Source organism: Amblyomma maculatum, chromosome 3, assembly GCF_055883805.1.
Source record: "Amblyomma maculatum isolate TAMU_Amacu chromosome 3, ASM5588380v1, whole genome shotgun sequence".
Lineage (NCBI taxonomy): Eukaryota > Metazoa > Arthropoda > Arachnida > Ixodida > Ixodidae > Amblyomma > Amblyomma maculatum.
Window position 1 is genome coordinate 134920862 of NC_139346.1, and position 26328 is coordinate 134947189.

Sequence of the window (26328 nt, forward strand, 5' to 3'; positions counted from 1 at the left end):
GTGCGTTTCCCATATGTCTTGCCGACTGTGACGAAAAAGCAAAATGCCCTGTCATGCCTTTCCATTGCTATGTTCATGCCCTCGCTCTCTGCGCCTATGCAGCGTCGTACATGAAGCACCTGTTCAGCTCGGCGCGGGACCCCTGCAGCGACTTCTACGAGTTCGTGTGCAGCAGTTGGCAGGCACAGAACGCGCTGCCGCCCAACCGACGCCGCTGGGCGGTGCAGGACCTGCTCGTGCAGAAGGTCGAGGGCGCTGTCTACTGGTTCCTCGAAGGTGCGGCCGCCACGAGGGCACATCGTATCGCTTTGCGGTCTCGCCCCTCAAGTCACAGGAAGGAGATGGATTTTATGTGGCATCGGTAGCGTACATCGAAGATCAGGGTGCATAAACGCTTTTGCCAAGAATGGCCTCCTGGTCTTTGCCACATGTTCGATTCCGGGCAGCACTGTATAATGTAGGCCTTCCTGTGAAAACTGGAAGCCCTTTAATTCACTTTGCAGACTTCGCTTCCTTTTAGCAGCCTTGCATATGTATGTCCCGTGCATGAGCATCTTACCGAATGAGATACCCCAAGCATTACAATCTTCCTCATCGTCGGAGGATAGGGAGGGTGATAAAATATAAGGTCAAATAGGTAAGTGGTGGGGATGACCCGAAGCACCAGGTGACTGGGAAATGATAGCGGTATTTGTACCGACCCCTGACTTATAAAAAAAAAACTACTGTGCAAACTTACTTGCATTTACTTGCGACGGTGCTCGAGGGTGTGATTCATTATTTATTGTCATTTTAACTCACACTGCAGGACGTATACAGCCGCGTATGCTATTGATTATGCCCCTTATCTCTTGCACTTGTCGGTGTCAGAACTTGTCCTGATAGCGCAATTTCTTGCATCTGTAACATATCACACCAAATACAAGAACGTGGATCGCATATAGTGCGTTTTCCGCTTCTCGCGCCAAGAGCCATGGGCATGAGTCATGACGCAGTGCATTAAAGTTATGCGGTGCTGCCTCTGCAGGTGCTGTACATAGTGAGCATTGTCAACTGAGGTTTTTACACAACGGAGCTAATGTAGCGGCCCATTTATACAACTGATGTTTATACAACTAAAACGAAGGCTGGGATAATGCGACAAATACACAACTTTAACTGGCATGAGTAGAAGCTTTAGCCAACTACAATAAAATCTTATTCTTAAAACTGTCGCATCGCTGACGGTCAGTACTAGACCCGAAGAATTCGTGCCTCTTAGCAGCATTTGCAAACTTTCGGGCATTTTTGGGCCGCTGTTTAACCGACGGACCCACGAACTTTTTTTATTCTCTTCGTCATGTTCTCGTTTCCTTTCACAAGAACAAAGCTCACAAGGTTTCGTAACACAAAGGCGTTCACAAATAACTATGATGATAACCCTGGGGACATGGCGCGAACGTCGAGGGAAGCTCCTTTGGAAATAACGGATTTTTGATTTCGCTTGTGTAAAAAAAAAAAAAAAATTTCTGCATAAAAGGGTGTGAGCAGCAATTTACTGCAGTTATTTTACTCAAACTTAATCGCACCAAAACCGCTTCGCAGTATAAAAAAGCAACAAGAAAACTTGGGTCCTCACCGTTCCGCTACAATGCGCATTTCCTGGTCCGGCTCGGCCATTCGTACATTCCGAGCAGTGCATTTCGTTCTTTTTTTTTGGTGCCTACGTGAGAATGGGAAAACTCCGCTTAAGTTAATGAGGGAACACGTTTTTGTTTTCTTTCGCTCGCTCTTTTTGTGAGTGTGTTTGGACACCGGCTGCTGGTTACCGGATTGATGCTCGGAGCTGGAATCTGCTCGCTGTGTAACAACAGTGCCATCTGGTAACTTAATGGGCTTTTTGTTTCTGTTGCAGATTTCGCCCGAATATATAAGGACCTAATGGCGAATAAAAGCCTGCCCACGACGAAAATATTCGCTCTATTGAAGGCCTGCGAGGACACAGGTAAGGCACTTCCGTTTTCTCTGTTTACCGTTCACCGTTGACCAGTGGTTGACTATTAATACGATATTGTTAAAGGCTCCTTTCGTCTTAACATCCGACGTGGGCGTTGTTGCATGACATTGGCTTTGTGAGCGAAAAATTCTGTGAACTTGTTTGGAAAGTGGCTGTTGACAGATGACATGGTCGTGAACAGACTGGTCGTCGGTTTGACGTCACCAGACAACGTGACAAGACTGATTTGACAGAAGCTGGGAACTAGAGCTTCGCGTTTGAGATGGAAGGATGACATTAGAATTAAGCCCGCCCGGGATCATTCAGTCTCGAGTCATGCACGCTTCTCTTACAGACTATGGACGCACTTTCGTACAGCTTGACTAAAGTGCGGCTTAATTACTGTCAAGTGTGATCTGTCATATATTGTAGTAGCTTACAATTGTATGCTGAGGAGTATGTGTGTGATAATGAAGACTCACATTAGATAATAGATGTGAATAGGAAAGTGCATCTAAGTATACGAGGATTCACAAGTACAGTAAGAAGTCGAAATCCATTAGCGTTGTCGCGTTATGCTTTTTACTCTTAAATAGCTTAAATGATCCCCCAGTTTTCGTAGACACACCTTCGCGGTGATGCCTCCATGATATCTCATGAAGAATACCGAATCAGTATGAGCGGAGTTCTCAAGCAATGGGAATTATACTGCCGTTATATCTTGGCGTGGCATGCTTCGCGGCAGAAAGCTTTTAAGAGTTTCGGTCGTGCACCTGTCTCCAAGTCTCATAGCACGTGGAAGTAAGTAAAAGCAAAGCACACAAAAAAGTGTGACTTCTGACTAATGAATCAGATGCGGAAGAGTTACTTTTATGCAGCCAAGAATGTGTTTCTTGTCAGGGCGGGATGATGGAAAATTACAAAGTCCGCTTCTCAAAGCAGAGACCACTATCCGCATGACGAAACCGAATGCTGTGATAGACGGTTGCCGTAAGAAAAAGAGCACATGGCAACGTGTTTAGCATCCACCAACCTCCATGTCTGTCTGTTAATGTGTTAACGGCTTAGACCACTGGGCTCTCTAAGAGCCGTATCAACCACCTGTAACCTTTAACAGAAATTGCCGCACCTTTGGCGCAGATTCCATCGACATGAAGGGCTTCGGCCCGTTACGCAACGTGTTCCGTCACCTCTACTTGGACCGGTGGCCATTAGCTGCCGGCAGCGCACCGCCAGAATCTGGGCCAGAGCCGGACCTGGAGGAGGTCACCGGCATGCTGGTGCGGGACCTGGCTATACACCCTTTTGTCTACGTCAGCGCTAGCGCCGACGCCACTGGCGCAGTCACTCTGCAGGCGAGTGATTTTGTCACTCGCTGACTCACTGAACTTTATCTTACCAACAGAAGCCAGTAGGCACCAGGAGAAAATTCTCCGTCGAGCTTTATAATCCCCTGGACCCCTACGTCACGCTGTGCTAGCCTAAAGACGGATTGTCTAAACACTGTAAACCCAACAGACGCTTGCTGAAAGTTTCGTAGCCCAGTCTGCAGAATAAAACTGATTGCTGGGCTAGTTGGTGCATTAACCTTTCCTTCATGTAGTCCGCAAATATTTCTCGTTCGCCAAAGTTAGTTAATTGAGAAATTCTAATTAGATAGCTTCCTAATTGTCGGTTTGAAAAGTAATTAACCAACTCAGAGGTAGATAACACCACTTCCATACGTACGCTTAATTAGTTTATGAGTTATCTGTTAAAACAAATGAGAAAAAACTTTCGCAGACGGTATTTTGGAAGGAACGTTCATCAGACTTCTACTAGCCCCATTGCGTTGTTCTGGTAGTAGTTTGGGTTGCCAACAAATGACACCACTTATAAAGATTTACGTTGTGTGTATCCCCATAGCCGCTCGATGGCTTCCATCAAGACGGTTTCAAGCTGTGGAAGCAGCTCCTGGCAGGAATTCGGTGGTTTCATCACTCATTTGGTTCGGTAATGCTTGTTTCCTTCGCTGTGTTGCAGCTGTTTTATCTTTGTAATGGCGCGTGATATAGTGAACCAGAGAGAGGGAACAGGGGTCTGGGATGGAAGTAGCCAGGAAAGTAAACACTCTGTGCCGGGGCGTTAAATCTAGTTTGTTTTTCCTTGATTAGTTAGTTTTGTATGCATGAGAAATGCCGAGTAATTTGAGAGTATCTGCATTAATCTTTGGAAGTAATTTGAATGCAACGTCATTAATTTTTAGGAACAGTAATCTGTAACGTAGTTCAATGATTTCGCGTAGTTTGGGAAGTAATTGGCAATGCAATTTAATTATTTTAACCAACGTTTTCATGCATGGAATATGGTCTGTTAATGAATAAACTTGAGCAAAGTGGAGTTCTGTGCCAGTTGGTACATTATTTACGAGGAAGCGTAGCGCGAGACAGATATTCTGTGTGCCTCCTTGTCCTCGTCAGTGTCGGGCTAAGCCTCCCTGTAAATCATACAAAAGAAATTGCGAATTTCTTGAGTTTTCAAACTTGACCTCCGCCATTTTTTTTTGTTTTTGTTTTTGTGCAGATCGATGAGCCTGAGCTGTCATTGACACGCCATCGATACTTCGACGTGTCGTTCGACCTGGCCGGTTATCGGCAGCTGGTCACAGACGCTCTCAACTTCGTTAACGAGAGGAACGACTCGGTATCGCTGGCCGCGGAAATTGTTGACCTGGAGCAGCAGTTGGCCGAGGTGAGGGCTAATGCTGCACAGTGTACGAAGAGTAGGTGGATAAGCGCTTGCATGTTAGTGCAAAACAAGGAGGTTTATTGGTTCAAGGAGATTCATGCTAGCGATTTTTCAGTTATGTCAAGCCTGCACAACATATCAACGATGGCTACCAGAAATCTCAGTATGCAACTAAGGTGACACGTTTACATAAAGAACAACAAGAATAACGAGCACGCAACACTAGGCGTCTTGAACGCTTTCTGAAATGAAATAGCACTCTGCAGCGTATAACTGCAATTTTACGCTGTTTTATATGAATCACGTACCCCAATACGCCTTTATTTTCATTCAGTCATTCTAAAATATATAACACAAACAATGTTTTCTTAGCTGTCGCCCCGAAATTGATACGTTATAGGTCACTAAAAGCCACGGGAGTACATCATCCATAGTAAAATGACGTATATCATAGCCACTCTGAATTAGCTACATAAAACAGACAGCCGGGCAAGGTTCAAGGAACATAATGCATTATGCGAACCACTCAAGGGCGCACAAGCAAAACTGAGCACAAGTCATGAAGGCACGAGCTTTTGCTGAGGAATGGGGGGGGGGGGGGGGGGGGCAATGTTTTCTTGTTAACGTGCGATGAAGCAGCGAGGACTGAGTAGCTGCATTCTGTTACCTACCGCCGTGTCTGGTGTTTCATGCCTAGACGATCCGTGCTTGCACAGGAACCCTCACCAACACAATCACTGACAGGCACGCTACCGAGTTGAACGCATTAGAGGTGTTCACATCTTAACTGTGCATGTTATTCACTATAGGCAGCTGCATCACTCAATAAACATTTCTCTTAATGATGATAGATGACAATGAAGATCGACCCTATCTTCATTGGCTTTAGATGAAAGATTCATACGTTCACGTGATCTTCGGAGAGAGGAAATTTGTGCGAAAACATGATCATTTGCCGGGGATATGAGCTAAGTGCATGTGCCCCTCCGACATGCAGGGCATGGATGGTACTTCGGGTTGGCTGCCGGAATCGGCACAGTTTGAAGTGGTCCCCCTGGATGAACTGCAGACGGCCGACAACGTGAGTTACTTCTAAGTGAGGTAGCGGGCCCATGAAAGGTTATCTGCCTTTGCTTGATTCCTGACAAGGGACTATAACGGCAGCATATGCACCAATTTGATTCTCATGTACTTCGCTTTAACTTCGCTTCGGTCCTGATTGCATTCCCCTTCCTACCTATTTTTTTTCTGTATTTTTCACATAAAGAGCTGCAGTAGTAGCATCAACGTTCCAACGAACCGTCCTTCTGACGTTGAACCCGTTATGCACTTGTCTCTTTCTTGTCATTTGCGCTCGAACTTTACGCTGTTTTTCATCGTTGGTCTACAAACAGCCCACGCGTCTGGTTTGCTGCAGTTAATTTCTTGTACAGTGTGCGATTTGTTTTTCTCACGACTCAGCGCGTGTGCTGCATTTCTTGGCCTTCGTGTTCTGTAAATGTTTGAGCTGTGTTGCACGATAAATATACACACACCTGCCCAAATATATGCACTGGGAAGTATTTTCCGTAAAACAAATGTCCAGAGAATAATGTTTACTCCGACGCGCGTGTGCTTGGTAACGACCTCTTTCGGTCTTTAGGCGCTCCCTACAAGCGTCGCAAATACGAACTAGTCCGGCTTCCTTCAGCTCCAATTGATAACTACAAGTTTAGCAATAATTAGTGGCGGTGTAATGACAGTGCTCATAATGTGTCACTGGTAGAAGCTGGGTGCCATATTTTTGCGCTTTAAATAAGCCGTTTAATTGTAAATGCTCAGCGGTTCGGCGTTTTTCACTTTTGATCATGCTGAAAATATCTTGTTGATACATCCAAGCAATTGACAGGAAAGCGCATTGCTTGGGACTTTTCAGTCTCCTAAGTCGCTGTCCCTCACGATTCGAAAAGCTACCAATTTGTTTACTTTAGACTCAGGTTTACATTAGACTTAAAGCCTTAGGTTAAACTATACCAGAATCCTCTGGGTATATGTCTCTGTCTATAAAGAGCCCTGCAATTGCCATTTATAACTATAACTGTCAGTCAAGTGAGAAAAAAATCGCGCCGGATATTATGCTTTCGTAGACTGCGAGAAAGCAGTCGAAGTAGCAGCAGTAATGCAAGCATTGCTTAACTTAGACGATAAGAGGTATATGTAAAGGCGCTAGGAAATATCACAGGGGCTGCAAAGTGAATGTAATTCAGAGCTACAAATTCATAAAATACCAGTCAGGAAAGGCTTCAGATGAGAAGACAGAATTTCACCAATGCCGCTTACTAGTGCTGTGTGTATTCAGGGTTGGATTGAGAAGACCTGGGGATAAAAATAATTGAAAATACTTCAGCTATCTACAATCTTTACATTACATTGCGGTCGTTAGTGACTCAGCGAAGAAATTGCAACGCATGGTTGAGGACGTAAGCTTTCAAAGCAGAAAAGTGGCGTTAAGAACTGTCAAGAAAACTGATTTAGTGCTTAGAACTCTGCGAAATAATTAACAGTTCATAACAGGCTACATGTTATCGGAAGCACCAAGGGAATACATCTAGCTGGGAAAGGTGGTGACGGCAGATAGCGATAATGAGAGGGAAGTAGCTAGGAGAGTAAAAAAAGAACGGTGGACTGAAGTGCATCGGACATATGCCACCGTTAGGAGTAGCAGTATGCCACGTTTCTTCAAGAAGAGAGCGTATGCACGGTAGTTAAATCTTTCCAGCACTCTGATGTTGACAGAGACTGGAGGTTATCAGAGCGGCCTGGGCTTACCTTTAGGACCTCATGGCGATTTCTCGAAATAAAAAGAAATGATAGAGGTAAGGTAACGTTAAGTGAGAGAAAGAGAGCAGAGCTGGTTAAAAGAGAAATTGTTCTTTACTTCAGCATTGAAACATAACAAAGCCACAACCAAACTGAAACGCAAGAAGATAGAGTTGAATAACAGTGCACTAAACATCTGAAAATCCTAAATGCTTTCCAAGCAGAGGATGGAAGGGCGCGCGAAAAGGCTGGGCCTTCCTTATCTAAAATGCTATAAAATCCTGTATAAGGCTACCTATATCATCACGTATACAAAGCTTTTTGGCATGTAATACTATATTGCTTTCCGCTGTGGGCAATCAAAGTGACGCAACAAATCAATAAAAAAGGCATACTGGCTCCGTGTTCATGTGGGACGATTAAACTAGATCTCAGCCGTTACTTAACCACTGCCATAAAGGATAGTTTGATTTAACAAACTAAGTTTGCGCTGCCGCTTAGTGAAGAATAATTAAATCAGGCTTCATAAATATATAACGTACTTGAACTTGCTCTAGTCGCTATATCCTTGATAAGGCCTTTGTAAGTTAAGCTCCGCGCTGTGATCGGAAATGTATTGCCGCCTGCTTGCGTGAGGACTGCGCCAGCAACTATATGGGCCCCTTCATGCCGACAGAGGCATTCGCGCCATTCTAAAGCTCCACGTTAACTACTAGCGCAGTGCGCACACGAACGGTTTTTAAAGCTAATATATCACTGGCATTATTTTTGCTGACATGTTGTCCGTGTGGGCTTTGATTTTAAAAATAGGTGGATGTTACCATCAGTCTTGCGGTTGGACAAGACAGAATATTTGGTTAAATCGCAGTTCCCCGCGTTTAGACGTGGTGTTCCAGTTGAAGAAAAGATAAGGCCCACAATGTTGCGCCTAACGCTATCCTCCGTATTCATGTGCCCAGTGGAGCTGGGCGGCTTTCCTGTCGGCGCTGTTCGACGACGACCACGCCGTGACGAGCAACGCGACGGTCATCGTTAAGTCACCCAAGTTCTTGGAGAAGCTCATGAAGATACTCGAGACCACCACCAGGTACTAGAGCCTCTTCTTGCAAAAGATAGGTGGTGCAACAGGAAGTCCATGCTGGGCGAAAATACGCCGTAAACCCCAGTACAGCAATACGAAGACACGCTTTCAAATGCACTAGACAGTTGTGTGCAAGCGAAAATGACCTCCGTCTGTCACACAGGGTTAGTGGTCTCAGTGGGCATGACCGAGCTCTGATTGGCCGGGGAGGTTTGTGAGGGAGGTAGAAGTTCGCAAATGACGGGACAGGGCTGTGATTGGTCGAAAGGTTGTGTTGCGTCACGGGACCACGTGGCATGTCCGAGTTGTCCGCTAACGTGAGCGAGCGCTGATTGATCGCCGAGGGTTTGTGAGGTCATGACACCACATAAGTCAAGCTTGCGTTTAGTGGTGTCATAAAGCCACTTGACAAAGCCACCTGCAATTAAATCAATAATTATGACCTTTCACTTTCTTTTATTTCTGATAGAAATTCACGCGAATGAGGAAAAACTGTTAAAGAACTGTAAGAAAGGTGCGCAGCAGAGTAATATTAAGATAAACCCGTTGTGAGCAGTGAGAGGGCGTTGCGAGCAGATTAAAAGTTGACACATTTTCGCAAGTGCTATGCATCGTGAGAAACCTTGGATCTATAATGGCTACAACAGCGTCCATGTCGCCTCATGCGGTGTCATAGAGAACTAAATGCTGTTTTCACGCCAGCCAGCATGCGTCGTAAGTTCACGCCCGACGGACTGCGTGGCCTACCTAGTCAATGTTTGTGTAGAGGAACGCGATCGAGTCATTTCTCAGTGGGCCACGCTTCCATTCGGATTTCTTTTTCTTTTCCACTCGGATATCGCATCGCTCTTAAAAAAAGAGACTATGATCCTTACTCGCAGGCACACGCTGCTCAACTACCTGGGCTACCGGGTGATGTGCACGCTGGCCTCCTTCCTTCCGACGCGGGCCCAATCGCTGGCCAAGCTGCAGTGGGAGCGCCAGTTGGGCTACAGCGAGCTGCCCGAGCGCTGGCGCGTCTGCCTGCGCAGTGTGGATGCCGTCATGTCGCTCACTATGCATGCGCTTCACTTCGAGCACTACGCCAAGAAAAACTCCCTCAACTTCAAGAACGTACGTCGCCATTTTCGCTTAACTGCGGCCAACCATAGATCTGTATGCTATCCTTTTTTGAAGACTATCCCAACATTAAAGTAGATATTGAGTCTATTTGGTACGGCCTTAATGAAGGGAGCAGCGCGGAAACTAGCGCTTACTCTCCCGTAAAAATATTTATTTGAAAAGCAATCAATATATACCCCGCTTTCGTTATGATAAAATAGGTCAAAAACGCCTCAGAATATTGTGCATTAATCTTTCGAGCCTTAATTTATTTGCTTAAGGTGCTGTCTATTTGCTGTAGGGTTCACTGCCTTATTTGTTGCCGCAGCACTTTGCCAAGTTCACCGGTGTCGTGTCCGCCTTCAGCAGCTTTTTCACCGACTACGCCAAGTCGCGAATTGATGACTACGCCATATGCAACTACAAGGTATGATGCGCGAGCTCCGTCTTTCCCTACAGTCATTGCCTGAACGTTACCGATGTCCGTCCAAGTTCGTTTGAATAAAACATGGAAAAAGTATTTTTGAGCTTTGAGAACCTACGAAAGACGGATGGGCAGGGTATTTAAGGGGCATGCGAAACTTGGTTGCTGGAATAAAAAAGCAGTCAGGTTCTAATGGAAGAACCGAGGAGATATCAGTACAAAATAAATGAATTTTCCTCCGAATCACGTAATCTAATCGCGCTTATTTTTTTTTTATTATCGTTATATGTTCGCGGATTTGATACCGGAAAGCTTGGTTTTAAGACGATATGCTACAGGCGACACATTTCTCACTATTGTTTTTTTTCATTGGTTAGTCGTTCGGTGATTCGGCTTCAACATTATGCAGCTTATCAATGTGTTCAGTTCGCTGAACTTCTCAGGCAATCTTTTAACTTTATATGCTTTTGACTTCATTACAAAAGCTGTTTTCTTTAGTGTTAGCGCACTGACAGACTATCGCCTTCATGACAACCACCAGTTATCATAGAAGATGTAACTATGGAGCTTTGACATCGGGAAATGCGCTTATGTCCAGCGAAGTGCATATTTCTCTTAAAAGAAACAGTGGCGACAGTTACTGCTATAGCGTGCATTATCCGTCTGATTCAATCCACTACTACCACCTCCGCTTTATGTAATCAGTACATGACGCTGCGTATCTTCCAGTCGAGCAGCTGCCCTCTATCATCATTAAAGGAACACCAGGAGCTCCCTCATATGATGCAAATTCCTAAGATGTTCTTTGAAACCAGCTCCTCCTCGTCACCTAGCTTATCGACCTGGGGTTTTGATAATGCGACGCATGCTCAGTCTCTAAGTACTGGAAGCTGCAGTGATAGTGATTTCAGCGGATACGACGACTAAGCTAGCTTATGCCCGCAAACCTGTAGCTCAGCACAATATTACTTACGGCAACCTTACTAAAAGTTGCGTCCTGAAAAGTACACGCATTTCGCCCCACCCGTCTCTCACACCCTGATTCGCTTTCAGGAGTTACCGATGTCCGTCCAAGTTCGTTTGAATAAAACATGGAAAATTAGGCTAACTAACTATCGTTTGTATCGGCATGTCATTTCTAAAATCGCAGTCAAACCTGTTAATCTTTGCACATCGTAGCAACAATTTATTTAATGTTTGTTTGTTTTATTTGGACCATCACTCATCTTTGTTAATTAGCACGTGTAACGCCCTCTTGGCAGAAATACTACATTCTCCCGGTCTCTCGTCCTCCGTGCTTCTGGCTATTCCATAAATTTGCTGCTATCGTGTGCTTTCAAAGTCAGAATCGCTCCGCCTATTGACGCGCTTCGAAATAATTCTGCGCTATTTTGCTTTTTTCGTGTATGTTTGACCAGCTCTTGCGTAAAAGTATCCATAAGGCGTACATCTCACCTGAACTGCATGCTATGAAAAGAAACGCATTGAAACTTGCACACTGACTTTGTGCCTTGTACATTGTTCTGCAACTTTCTCGGAACCATTTCGAAAAATTATGTCCCAGCTGGAGGCTCCTTTGCGGTGCAGCCGCGCAGAAAGCTCGCACGCCGTTGACTATTTTGTTACGTAGTAAGTTTGACAATGGTGCTTAACAGGTTTTGCCGCGCATGTTGAGAAATCAGAACCCTTTGCGATGAGCCTGAGGGGTCGAAAGAGGCCAACTCAGAATTTTCGGTGAAGGGAAGTTTTTGCGCCATCTAGTAATGTTACGAAAACGTCCCACGCTTCCCTCGGCGCTTTGAAGTCGCGGCGCTTTCCTTCATCGAGGCCACAAATTCATTTTTGCCGGAAACCGAGCGTTGGCGTTTTTTACTCCTTCAGTCTCGTCGTAGACAGTTCACATTTCCCACCATGCGCTGCGAGAAAAATTTAATATAATTATAACACTTACTACGCAACGAAAGATTCAACGATGCGCAATCTTTTTGCTAGGTATCACCGCAAATGAGCCTACGGTTGTGGCGAGAGAATTTTTCTGAACAGTTCCGCTAAAGTTGCAGATGGCCGCACATTAGCGATTATTAACGATTAGAGAGCAGAGTGTAACACATTAGGTGGAATTTCTGCTCCTGCCTGTAGGAAGTTCCTAACAGAAATACCCTTCTTCCGTTGTGTGTATTTTGTCCTATGCAGCTGGAGAAGCTGCACCTCGAGAGCTTCGCGCCGAACATATCCAAGACGCTGAACATGGAGATGGGCTTCTACGACGGGGTGAGTGGCGCTAACAGGGCGACAGGATGCCGCAGCCGACTGCATCTCAAAGGCATTGGAAATTCATTGCATGTGTGCCAGACACGATGAGCTCTTTTGGACCGAGGAAGTAAACATATACATCACTAACCATTCTCCATCTTACGCGTTGTTCCCAGAGCAGCGTGAGTTCAGAGCACGAGGCGACGTGTTGCGCCATTGCACTGCATTCCAGCGCTCGAAATCTAACCGCTCAGTTCTCGAAGCCGTGCACTTGTGGCTTGTACTCCGCTGTCAACAAGCTGTACGACGGAGAATAACTCGCTGTAGATGACATGCACAGGTAGCTTTCTGTTCGCACTGCACAGACATCATTGCGAGATGCGTAGCGATCTCAGGCAGCCTCATTGACTTCTTGGTGACTGACTGCCTCAGGTACATGCGACACCCTCGATACCTACATCCAATACCCTTCTCCAACGCCGTTTCGATTAGGGAGGCTACTGGCACAGCTTTACACACCTCGTTTTTATTTTCTGCGTAATGTTCCCCTATGTTGGATGCTTTTCTGCTGATGTTGTAGGACAATATACCTAACTGGAAGGGTGATTGGGCATCAACCGAGCAGTTCAAGCGCAGGGTCAGTAAAGGTAATACGAATTCGAGAAATCTTTCTCTGCCAAAACCCAATTATCTTAACCCTGCGCTGACTTTTGGTCCTTGCTTTTCTTCTTTCGATGCAGAGAGATAACATTTAGTCACACCACCAAATACTGTGCTATTGCGGGGACCTATGACACTTTCCTCTAATAAACTTCCTCATCATAATGAAATGCGCGAACGCAAAGTTACTACAGCGCCGTTTTCTTTGACATCTGCCTCCTACTTGGACGTCATTCTCCTCACGAAAACTTTACGGGAATGAACTCTGGACACGAACGGTGATACCCATGAGTGTAGTTAGTTATTAGTGCGTTCTTCCTCTGAAAAAAAAAAAAGACAAACAAAAACACGGAAGACTTTAAATGGAGTGAAAGCTTACTTTCCTCTCTTATATGTGAAGTGCCGGAACAACGGCAACGTGTGCTACACAGAGGTGCTGTGATGCTGCATATTTCATCTGGTGCAGGTTCCCTTTGTAGAGGAAGGCAACGCCCTGGAGGGCTACTACGTGGCTCGCTCGTACGTCAGCCGCGCCCTGTGGGACGCCGCGCTCAACGGAACCGACTTCGGGTGAGACTTCCAGTCTTTAATGTGTAAGCGTTAATTAGGGGACAACATAAAGCCGTCATCTGACGGGAAATGTTTTCATTGGTGGAGGGAGGTCACGTGTCATTTGTTCGGTCGTCAAACTTTTGAACAATCAGCGAATTGGTTCCGTGGTAACGAGATTTTAGCACTGACCGATTCTGTGGGACTGTCACTTTAAAAGAGGTGCTTTTAGACATACCATATTTGTGCTTCGCATTGAGTTCGTAGCGACGCAGTGAAGCTCTGGTGCCAAAAATTTGCGATGGCTTCAACGCACAAAGGAATAACTTGTAGTCCCCTCCCCCTTTTTTTTCTCTGCTTGCCTATAAAGTCTTATAAAGGAAAGTAAAATATGTAAAGAATTCCTTTTCTATATAGCGCAATGAATTGACTACGATGAACGTATCGACTACCTCAGCATCGAAAATTCATTGTAGAGGTGAGGTACACGAAGGTTTTAATTTGAAGATGGCGCGATCTCAATGTTCTGCGATAGAACACCCATCTTTAATCACTTCCTGGATCTCGATAACTACCAGGGCTAGCCAGTGTAGACCCTGTGTGGTCACAATGGATATGCTATATTTCAAAGAAGGGACTATTCAAACAGGCTGATGTTCCTCTTCTAGAAAAGAAGTGCCAAATTACTGAATTATTTGCGATATATATTTAATGTGCTTGCACCAAGATAAGGAGAAAATAGAACCATAACCCGCTTCGCATTTCAGTGGGTTCCGGAATCGCAAGGCTTGCAGACACCAAGCAGTGAAAAGGAGTGGCACCTTGTAGGGTCTATTAGCGCACTTCGCTATGTACGCCATCTCATAGACATTGCCCTGAATTTTTTGGCTCCATTCTTTTCAGCTGGAAGCGCTCCGTTTTCGACCTCTCCTGTTCCTACGACGCAATGAAGAACATCTTTGGTGAGGACTATAATTTAAGAAACTTTGGCGGACATTTAAATATTTTTGTGCCGTCCTCGGATGTGCTAAGAAAGGACAACACTGAAACACTGGGACATTATCCCCCTTCATTGAATAACAAGGCGCGATAGCTGAACCGCCTTCGCTATGCATGTATCCTCAGAACGGAAGCACACAACTGTCAACATACACCATCTCAGTGGGCAAAAAAGTTGTCTTCTTACATTGTGATGACAGTGAGCCTGCGCCACCTTCACGTGGCCAGCAATGATGAGTGCGCTTGTTAATAGTCATTGCCGAGTTGGCGCTCTCATTGCACCGGAAATGAGTACGCGTAGCGAGGACAACTTCCCTGTTGTAGCGTCTATCTTAAATGAACCAAAATGAAATGCGCTTTTACTTGCGCTCGTTGGACAGCATTTACGTTCGTTTGTACTGAAGCGTTCGGTTATTTGCTTATAGTTCTACATTTTCCGCTTGCGTCGAAAGAAAGCGCTGGTAGCACAGCGGTGGCAATTATCAATGTTAAAGACAGCGCATGCCCAATAATGCGATGCTTTCATGAATGCCAATCACGGTTCTTTATCGTTTAATCCAGAGCTGCCTCTGAGCCTCTTCCACGAGCCATTCTTCTACAACGACGACACGCTGTGAGTGGAAGCCGACAGCTGCCGAACATTTACCGTGCGGGCTGCGATAAAAGGACGAAGGCCACCGCATGGTCTTTGCGTGCTTCCCTGATGTTCTGACGGTGGCGAGAACGTCAGCAAAGTTCGCATAGCTTCGCCTTATTTAGTAACTTAGACCAGAGCTCAGGCTAAAGCCCTACTTGATAGGTACCTAATGACAGCCAGGGAAATTATGCGAGCTTGCGAGGAATAATTTCGCTAGTGCTATCACCATCTCAAGCCAATCCGCATTTTTTTAACCTCTGCTTCCTGAATTATTTCTACATTTCTTTTCGGAGCCCCACAAAACACTAAATACTTTATAGGTTTAAAGGTTGCATAAAATATGACGGTGCAAAGAGGTTTCATATGGCTGCTGTGCTTGACTTTTGAATTTCGGAATTTATGGGCAATGCAGAAATTACGGTTAAAATTTCTTTCGTATTCTAAAATATGCGTTGCAATTGTACTGATGCCACTTCGGAAAGTCGACTTGTTTAGGTGAGGGAGTTGGTGACTTTCTTTGACCAACACTATCCTCATGCTTTTCCGATGTTTAGACCGTTCGACGACCCCCGAGTGACGTTCAGGATTGGAAGAGAGCTTGCTAAAGTCTGCCCTCAAAATGGTGAGTAGTACATCGCGGAGGTGCTCACAAAAGCCTTGCTTGCACATAACGCGCTAATCGCTTCCTAACCTTCTAATATAATGCAGAAAACTAAGAAACGGGCACATTACCTCATTCTGGGAAACAAGGAAAAGCATATGAAGTGGTTACCGTAACGTCAGTGGTCTGTCGTATGAACGCAAGCCACCGGATCGACACTGGTCGCTGAGGCCGCGCGCGCTTCGATGGAAACGATAGCCTGAGTCGCTGGCCTAACTCAGAAACAGTCGCTTGCGTGTGCGCTAAACTGCATATTCCATGCTGTTCCATATTGAAATCTGTTGTCTTTGTGAACGCAGCTCAAATGTTTAGCGTCCTCTTTTATTTTTAAATGTTGTTCTTGATCCGCAAAGGAGACGCAGCTGAACCTTAGGAATATTTGTCAATATTTGTCAAAAGGTTCCTCAATATTGTCACGGTATTGGCAATATTGAGGGACCTTTTTTTGCAAGAGCCGCTTTTCTCTCTAAAAGAACATTGATTGAGGCTATGTTGTTACAAACTATAAACGAACTTAATGACCCGCGCAGCGATGCACAACTGGACTGAGGAAACACATACTTGTGAATAACTTGTTACATGGGAATTGGTTAGTCTTACACGTTACTGCTGAGAATGATTTTAGATAGCTGCCGCAAATAAGGTGATGTGACGAAAATACAACGAAGCCTAAACAAAATAATCTTTATAAATGACGCTGTGTCTGCAAATATTCAAATTCGCCATTTTTTGTGCGATAAATAGGTATTTATTTTATCTATTTGTAAAGAAATGATGGTATACTTTCGCGAAATTAGAAGAGAATAAATGTGTTGCTTGCAACACGTGTGCAGCATACATATATAATCTCCTTGAGGTGCGGATAGTGTCACAGCTTCCATACGGAACGCCGTGCCCATGGACTCGGGGAAGGCTGCAAGTCAGTCGTGGTAATTGAGTGCTAGGCCCACCGGGCCATCTAGGCCATCATTGCGGACGGTATAAGGATTGTTGTACTGCATTTTAGCAGAGATCATCGGCAGATTGTAGAGCCAAAAATCAGTTGTTTTAATCGTTTTTTGTTAGCAAGGCAGGAAATTACTGCACTGCTAAGCCGATTCATTTAACGGGCATAACGGTCACCTTTCTTGAAAGTCACCAGGGTCACATTGGCTTCCTAACAGGTTTTCTTCATTTACTTGTTTTTTTTTTTTTCATAAACTGCAGAGTGCGCCGCGTATGAGTTTTTTTCCGTTTTCCTTCATGATAGCCAGAGAAAAAACATTTCGAGACCGGCGACCTTCTATCTTAATTAAAGGGTTACTACGGCCTTGGAGGTTTTTCTTACAAACACCGACGAAGTATAGAATGGCCTCACACTCCTCTTCGCTGCACTAGGTGCACAGTCTTCTTTGTTTTGTTAATATAAAATTACCTTTGCCGTGCCCCTCTACTACAAGCTGTGCTGACACTTGAACACAAGTGCCACTCGAAACAACCGCCGCTATAACGTATAGTCACAATTTCGGCCTGCTATGTGTAATGTGCTAACTACAAATAATTACAACGTATTTTCTGTTAGCGTTTGCCTTCGCTCGCCTCGCTGATTAAAATAGTGTAGCTCTTTGAATCCGAAACAAAGTTTTTCGCCTTTTATAGGGCATTTGTTCAGACACTGCTTCCGATTGAACGCCTCATGTAACCTTGAGCGGAAACAAAACAAAAAAAAAATATCGCGAATGCGTTTGTCATTCGTATCAGGCAACAACTCTCGGCGACTTTTAAAGCTTTATCTTTTCTTAAACAAGTCAGATGTATATGAAGCCTGGTATTCTCGGTTTATATGATTCATCATTTTTCTTTTTATCTCGTTTTCCTTTTTCTCCTTTCTGTACTTACATGTTTGTCCTGGTTCATAAAAGAAACTGTTACGTCAGTATACTTCATTAGTCCGATCAGCGTGTTCCGTGATACCGAGTATCAACCCGCCCCCCCCCCCCCCCCCCCCTCAAAAAAACCTTGGGAGATGCCAGTTGCTGTTTGTCAATTATTTGTCAGCTGAACGTTGCGAGTCGCTTGGCTGCTGTTTATTTTCTGCAATAAGGAAACTGCCTTTCAGATTTTCCGACTATATTTCTTTGCGCGCACTCTCTCCGGCCGCTGCAGGCATCATTTATGACTCGGAGCGCGATCGCGCCGTCTGGCAGGAGCCTCCTGGTGGCAGCAACGGCACCATGGCCGACGACATGCGCTGCCTCGTCGAGCAATACGCTAACTTCACTGTTCGGGAGCTCAACCTGACGGTACGTTCTCTACATTTTCTTCGCATTTCCGCAGACCTGAGTCCAAACGGCGCTGAAGGCATTCCATGTTCATTTCCTTTCTGATCAGTGATCACGATGATATCGACGACGTTACCTCCGGTGGTCCTCACTTGCGATGCAGCTATTCCTCCTATGGATTGCTATAGCCATCATGTCACCTGCGCGAAGTCTCGTCTTGGAGGGCAATGTTTTTGAATACGCGTGAATAACATGTATTTTGCTATTCCTTAGCTTTATCCTCCGATGCTTGCGTTCCGAGAATAGCGGATCGTGATCAGTGATATGCGTAATATGGCAGACAGTAAGTAAACCAAGGCGATACTGGTTCCGTGCGCACAGTAACGTATCCGTAGTGATATATGGTGCACAATGAATTTACGTATTCCGACATAAAATACACTTAAAAATGTACACACATTTGAAATCTCAGCCTTTCAAACGCACTTATACACTATTCCAGCCTCAAGACCAGAAACAGCCTCCCTGCAGGGTCTACCACATGTATATAAACGGTGTTGAAACCTGACAGGGTACAAGTGATAAGAACACAACGGGGAAGTTTCATCAGCCCATTTGTTTTTTCAACAGCTCGACGGCATGTCCACGCTGCCGGAGAACATCCTGGACAACATGGTTCTTCCTCCGATCTACGAGGTAACGCTATCTCATGTGACGTATACGAATACGGTGACCTAGCTGCGAACTCTCAAAGACTGTCGCTGCTAATTCAACCCTGTTTCTAACTAGGTGACATCTCTGCCCAAACGTTTAAGAAGATGCGTGCGATTTCTATCATGCATGGCAATTAATTTCAAAAGAAAATTAGGTTGCATTACTAATTGCCTTCCTAAAGTCCTGCGTATATTAATAGATTACAGTAATAATTGCCGCTCTAAAAAAGTGATGACAGTATGATGCTCTTACTAAAGAAGACTAATGCAATAAAAAAGTGATGACAGTATGATGCTCTTACTAAAGAAGACTAATGCAATTACACATAAATAATGTTTATTTTTATACATCCAAAAAGCAAAACAAAACAGATTTGAGACCACACCCCCTCTCCGGAACCGATGCACACCTGCAAATATTGATAATTTATGAGGTCCAAGCGCAATCCGCGTGGTGACCGCTCGAAAGGCGAAACCGCGCAACCAAAATGTTAGCGCCTATAATCCCTTGGAGGTTGTCGTACCTAAATACGCTCGAAACTAGCTTTAACTTCCTTCTCTTTTAGACATCGTTCTGCCTAAGACCTCGCACACATCAACTCAGCGTAAAAGGAATTCCTTTCTCGCCGCAGGCGTATCGCGAGGCCCACGCCAGTTCGCTCAAAGAGCACAGCATCCACCACATCGACGGCACGGCCTTCAACCAGGTCTTCTTCCTTTCCTTTGCACTGGTACGCTGTGCCGCTTGCACAAGCCTCAGTACTTATCTGTCTACACGGAGTAGCATATACCCCTCTGTACGCGCTGCAACCAAGCAGCTCAGACAAGCCCTGCTGGCGTTGGGTTAACACATCCGGAAAGGCAAACCCTAGTGGCCCCAGAGATCCTTTTCTTCGATTAAATATTTTATGATTTCAGATGAGCGCCGCTAGTGTGGGCTTATTACGTGAAAACCGCTGCGTTTACCCTTCAAGATTTCGAATTTTGGCGCGAATAAACATTCAGTGACCGCTTCAATCAATAAACACAGAAAATTTCTATTGGTAAATCGACAAGCACAGAAACACACGGGTAACACGAACTGTGTACTTGAACTCAGCTATGTATCTTTCGTCCCTCTCCAGCTTACTCGGAAAAAGGCCTCTCACTGAAGACCACAAAAAATTAGCCCAATTGTATGGTCAAAGTGCAATAAAGTCCTGCAGCTGCCCAATAATTTTGATGGCCTCGAAGCGCTTGTAGCTGCTTCCGGGCTTCTGGTTATTTTACAGCATCTGCCTCTGCTCTTCTTTGCAGGGCCTTTGTGAAAATTTAGACAAGACTGCGCTCCGCGACATGGTTCTCGAGGGAAGGGTCAGCCCCGGAAGGTTTCGGTAAGCCCTCTGCGTGGAACTGTATTTAGAAGCAGTGCATACGACGTATTCATCAGGCTGTATACATAAGTTTGATGTGGCTGCGGCAATATAGTATTAGTAATGGCTGTAATATGTCAAAATATTCTACCTCTTCCTAATTTTTCGAGCACAAAACACATGAAAGGTCATTAAATTCATCGCAATGAAGAGGCCATTTACGACACTTCGATATGAATATCCTGATGTGCTTCAACAGCGACGCAGAACTGGACCTATGTACTGTGACGGCGAAGATGTTATATGCGCTCAGGCCAGGCGGTATATGTCTCGCTCCAGTATATGCTTCCTTTCTGCAGCCACGTGAAGCAAGCGACCATGTTTTTCACAGCCTGCCTTGGTGGCCTCATGATCCTGTCTGGCGCTTATGTAAAGGGCTTATGTATTGCTTTTAAAAATATGCGAGAAACGTGCTTATGAACAGCTGTATTTTTCTAGTGGACACGCATGTCAGGGAGCTCGTTTTGAGCTTGGTAGAACATCGGGTTGTCTAAAAATGCAAGACAGGAAGCAGACCACCGTTTTCGACGGTTTACATAGGTCAAGGAGTTTGTGGCACCTTGTAAATGGGCAGCAACAGTGGTATATTATAAGATGCGGTTATGAATACATGCCGATGGCAATGGCCTAAGCTTCTGGTGTGAGGGAACAATATGCTTTTAAAGCGCTTTCTTCGCTAGCTGCGAGTAGTTCGAACTATGATAGAAACCCAGTGGGCTTAGTTTTTCTGTATTAATTTAGAGACAATTGCGGAATACTGTAAGGTGTTTCTAGAACTATTGAATAAACGGGCTAAGCTTCCGATATGTATCAATGTCTTCCTTCTTAAATTTGTCCTGCGCTCACAATGAGTAACTTAGTAAATTATATCTTCATGAATAAAAAATCAATGCGAATCGTTTTTAAATAATCGTCAGATTACTCTGAACCTTGCAGTCCCCCACATAATTTCTAATTGTGTCCACTGCTACCTAGTGTAATCAGTTAGGAATATTGGACATGTCCTTGAAAATAATTTTTAGTGCTTGCTTTCTACATGTTGTTTAACATTACAACAATCAATATTTTCGCGAATTTTCGGTTTTATCGTTTCTTGTTAATAATTATTGAAAACGAGCCCTTAGTGGTTTTAAAGGCTGTCTGACTCATCTTTAGAGAGCGCGGGACAAACTCCAGAAGAAACAATTTTACGCATCACAAGCTTAGCTTCTTTCAGTCAACATGTTCATGAAATACTTCTTTTTATCAATCAGTTAGTTTATATGATTTAATTTCTATCAGAAACTCAACCTATGTGGGACGCCTTGTGGAGGGCTCCGGCAATTTCGACCATCTGTGGTTCTTTACTGTGCGCTGACATCGCACAGCCCACTGGCGCCTTGCTTTTCGCCTCCATCGAAAAGTGTCCTCCGCTTTCAGCTTTTGTTCGAGCGTCGTTGTCTTCAGCACTCGAACGCATTGACCACTGAACCGCTACGGTAGGGCGGCTGAAAACGAAGCAATTTTTTTTTTAAAGCAATGACAGCACTATACTCCGTTTCATAGATCAAGTGCACACTACCAAAGCTACAGCTCTTGTTTGCGCTCTCCGCATCCGTGATAAAAAATAGTGCCTGCTCTTGACGAGAGAAAATAATAGTTGCTTTGTCTGCAAGCTTAATACATTTTAAATTTGCCATCAACTTCATAAAAAGCACCTTTTTGAGGGAGAAAAGGTCGGATTCGGCTAATTTGTATGTTTTTTATGTCGTTTTTGTTCGTGCCGCGTTTTGCTGCCCGCAACCTTGCCAGCTGTGCCACCAGATGGCGCTGGCTGTGCCCTCCGCGCTGCGCATCCCTTTTTGAGAAAATGGTTCTTTGGTGCGCATTTTTTCTATAAGATCCGCTCTGTGAAGATGTCTAAGCATGCGAAGCATGTTATTGCAAACGTGTATGCTCGGAATAGAGCCCGTTTCGGCAGGAACCACTCGCCTACAGAACGAGCGCGTAGTGATACGCCTCCTGTTTTTTTTCTTGCAGACTACTTGCGTAGCTTTCGCTGCGTTGCACCTGATGTATGAAACGGAGTATAGAGGAGATTACGTTAAAATACCCTTTTCCAGAAAATGTCAAAACTTTCTGGGTATTACGTTTTCGCCGTGAATAGGCCGGGTTAAGGCTAGCGTCGAGACAGCGCTGATAGTTGATGCAGGTTCAGAAGAGCTTATGGATTTAATAAAGGGCAAGGTTTGTTTAATATACTGTGGGCATGAATCACGCCTGTCATTCAGGCAGCAGATTTGGCGGAGTGCCTGATAATGTCGACTGTTGATGTTACATTTGTTTCCTGTCGTGCTTGATTGTTGGTGTGCAGGGTGAACGCAGCTTTGATGAACTTCAACAAGTTTGGCAAGATCTTCGGCTGCGCCCCCGGCACGCCCATGAACCCGCTCCGAAAGTGCACCGTCTGGATGAGGCACGAGTGAAATGCGTAAAGGAATTAAAATACGAGGAAAGCTAATACAAAGGGGCGCCTATTCTCTGGCGCCCGTTGCTTGCACACGTGGCGATCGCTTCGCAAAACGAGAGCTCGCTAGTCACCCTGAGTCTAAGCTTTTTAAACTTATAGAGCAGTTGTTAGATTTCAGACTGCATTAGAATGTAGGACATGTCCAAAAGAGGACAGTTGCTTTTCTTAGATGAACAAGTTAAAGAGTGAATGTAAATGAGAAACAGTTCTACGAGAGTGGCCCAACCACCCTGCGGATAGAGCCCAGCCACATTCCTTTTAATCTGCCCTCGAAGCAGATGTGTAGGGTGGGACGCGGGGCATGGAAACTGGGTTGTCGGGAGTAGATGATGGGGGTTTTGATGGGTAAGGGATAGTGCTATGATTTAAAAACGCATGCTTGCCTGGAGGGCGTGCACTCGTTCTTTGCAATACCGCAGAATGTCTTCCACGTTCTTCGATCTTCCGAGACAGCAAACTCTATAGGGGAAATGAACCGGGGTGCTACTCTCGTCCAAGCGAGATTTCCCGTTCAGATTCCTCGGCTGCTTTTGCTTTCACGCACTCGAGAGGCTGCTTCGATGGCTACTTCAAGGCACTAACAACGAGAAGAATTAGGTGTCCTGATCTGGAAAAGGAAATGGTTAATTGGAGGCACGTTTCAGATGCTTTTGTCCTGGAGTGCGTGTATTCGGGCTGATGACTAACAATATTATGCCGGTTTGGATAAAAGGAACAATATTGAAGTGGCCCTATCAGGCCACAAGACATCTATCAAAAAATAATACAAACGGCAAGTGACACCATAAGTCGCAACTATGAAAATATTACCCCTACGCATGTTCCCTGCGCCTTCTGTTGTTGTAATAAACGCCTAACAGTGATCATTTTATTTCATTGTTAACGCGGCTCCAGTGGCGTGCTGGAAGAGTTGGTCGTTGAGGCTGGAGCTGCGCAGAGCGGCGGACCACATCGACGAGGGTGTTTCGCCATGAACAGTGGTCACTTGTGCCTTACACTCCCAGAGTATGTGTTTAAGTGTGGCTATGTTTGTCTTGGGACTTTGCACGTGTTGGTGTTATATATTTCGCGGTAAATCCTGTTATCCTGCTAGGCAGCGGGAAGGTCCGACGCTTTGGTTAAGCCACTGTAGATCTTCAGCCTGTCTCTTCCTCAAACATATTTTTTACCGGCACAGTTTGCGAGACCTCGTGCCACGGAGTGAGGTTGGTGAGATGCTGAAAGACCTCGCCCACGTGGGCGGGGATCCATTCTAGCTTCACCGCTTTCGTTTGGTGAGCATTTCAGGTTCTTGTTTATTCGGCAGGCTTCCACAGTATTGGGCACTGGTAGTATTTTGTTCGGCTTTGCTGAAGTCATGAACAGTTGTTTAATATAGCATTAGAAAAAGGAACAAATTATCTTTCATTTTTTTTTGTGGTTGAGCAATGTGCACTAAATGAACATTACAAAGGTCCTGTTAATAAGCGATTTCGTCACTTTTGCCTATCTTGTTCACCGTTTGATTAGCACGTTCTGATATCATCTTTTACATATTTTTAAGCAATGTATCCGGCAGCGACAGCCAACAGTGAATCTGAAATAGTCCCTCACTTGCTTTTAATGAAGCCATGTGATGAAAATTACCTGCAGTGTGAAGAAAATAAGTCTTCGGCAAGCCCATCGCTGTTTCCTGTGGACAAATCAAATCATCGCGATGATTTGATTTTTTTCTTTCTAGTGACTCGCATTCGCAGTTCATGGGTCTTGTTTTTTCTTTCTCGGGACGAACGTTCCTGCTACATAAGCACTGATAACTACAATGTTGTCTTACGCATCTATAGGATTTATTCCAAACTGTTCCATAGCATGAACACTATCGATTGTCAAAAGCACAAGGACGCAAGAGCCGCTTCTTGGGGACGACCAAGACTTGTTGACAGAAAACGATTATGCATCACATATTGCTCACCTGGAAGCAGTGGAAGTGATAGGAGAATACGTGTATTTAGGACAGGTAACGAGCGCAGATTATGACTAGCAGTTGTTGGCGATTCCTCTGTCCACGAGAAACACACAGGCCGAGGCGGGACGTAAGAACAAACCGGTGTTCATTCCTGGCGTTATAGAGGTCGGGGCAGTTACGGTCGGTAGCTGGCAGGCGCAGCACAAGAAAGCAGCAACAAGGACGAAGCACGAAGGCCGAAGCTCAGAATAGACTTCGTGCCCGCTGGGCCCGCGAAGCCGGCTGAAAAGTTCGGCCCAGGATTCTGCAATTGCGCGCAAGGTGGCAAGCTTGTGCCTTCACGCTAAGGTAGCAGCAGCCAGTGGTGACTGCTGACTGGCCTCTCCACGGCTGCCCTGAGAGGATGTGCCGAAGAAAATACAGGCAGCTCTGTCGCAGCAGGCGGCGGCGGCACAATGTGCAGAGGCCAACAAACCCGGGTGGCGTCGGTGAAATCGATAACTGACGGAACTGATCACTAACATGACTGATCACTGTGATGATTATGAGTAACTACTGCGGTGGAAAGCTGCCTTCCATCCAATCCCCCTCTAGTCCTCAGGTCATACTTATGAATATATTTATGAGTAAATGAATGAATAACTTTTAAGGGAACGATGGGAGATCTTTCCCAACACAGTTTACCGTGGTATCGCTCAAGAGCAGAGTATAAGAGTTGCATCTTACTAGTATTCACCTAGGGGGTTGAAGCATAGGGGTTAATGAAAAGGGTTCTATCTAAGTTGAGGACAACGCAGAGAGCCATGGAGCGGCAAATGGTTGGTATTGTTAAGAGATAAGTGTGCAGAGGAAGTCAGGAAAATAACTCGCGTTATTGACATCCTGTTGGAAATCAAGAACCAATGGTCTCTTAGGGTAACAAAGTGGATTCCAAGGGAAAGAAAGCGCAGCAGGGTGCAGCAGGAAGTTAGGTTGACGGATAAGGTTAAGAAATTCGCAGGGGTCGATTGGATGCATTTAGCACAGGACCGGGTTAATTGGATGAGTATGAGAGAGGTTTTTACCGTCTCTTGCTGTTTGCGGCTTGCTGCTGAAGATGATGATGACCTTGTGGGGATATGCGGCAGCCCTGCCACAGGGAAGTGAAAGCGCCGTAGACGCGGCCATTTTAAGCTTGTTACTTGGCGGCAAACAGGGGATCAGCACATTGATCAGCTAATCACTGTACAGGACTTTAAAATGAACCCCTAAACTGGTTTTTGTGTTTCCTCGGTGGCGATCGATTGTGAACGTCACTAATCTTATGAATGATTTTAAACCAGTGCTACCTGTAGTTAACCAACAGAAAATAAAAGTTTGAGGTGCTAACTGGGGTCGCGAAATGCGCGAACTTTGTGAAGCAGTACTGTATAAAAATTGCCCGCAACACAAACGAGAAGATACGGAAGGTTCACGACACATGACGTAGCCGCAGCTGGCAGCACCACCCTGCACGCCGCTCCTGTGGAAGATGAGAATCTGAGATGAGAGAGAAAGCTAACAGCACAAGTCTTCAAGGTTTGCATACCTGAATGTTTTCGAAATTGTTTTTATTATTGGTTTACTCCGGAACGAGAAACCAG

General features: G+C 45.1%; 1 protein-coding gene across 1 annotated transcript; it reads left to right on the top strand.

Moving 5' to 3' along the window:
- The first annotated feature begins 102 nt into the window (after positions 1-102).
- Positions 103-22717, top strand: LOC146196124 (neprilysin-1-like). Its single transcript, XM_084596328.1, has 18 exons — positions 103-276; positions 1895-1984; positions 3116-3330; positions 4538-4705; positions 5700-5783; positions 8461-8588; positions 9464-9695; positions 10012-10110; positions 12301-12378; positions 13487-13590; positions 14473-14531; positions 15130-15181; positions 15760-15827; positions 18012-18148; positions 18758-18823; positions 19473-19571; positions 20137-20213; positions 22606-22717. The coding sequence occupies exons 1-18, from the start codon at positions 111-113 to the stop codon at positions 22715-22717; spliced, it is 2034 nt and encodes a 677-aa protein (XP_084452454.1). The 5' UTR covers positions 103-110.
- Positions 22718-26328: the final 3611 nt, after the last annotated feature.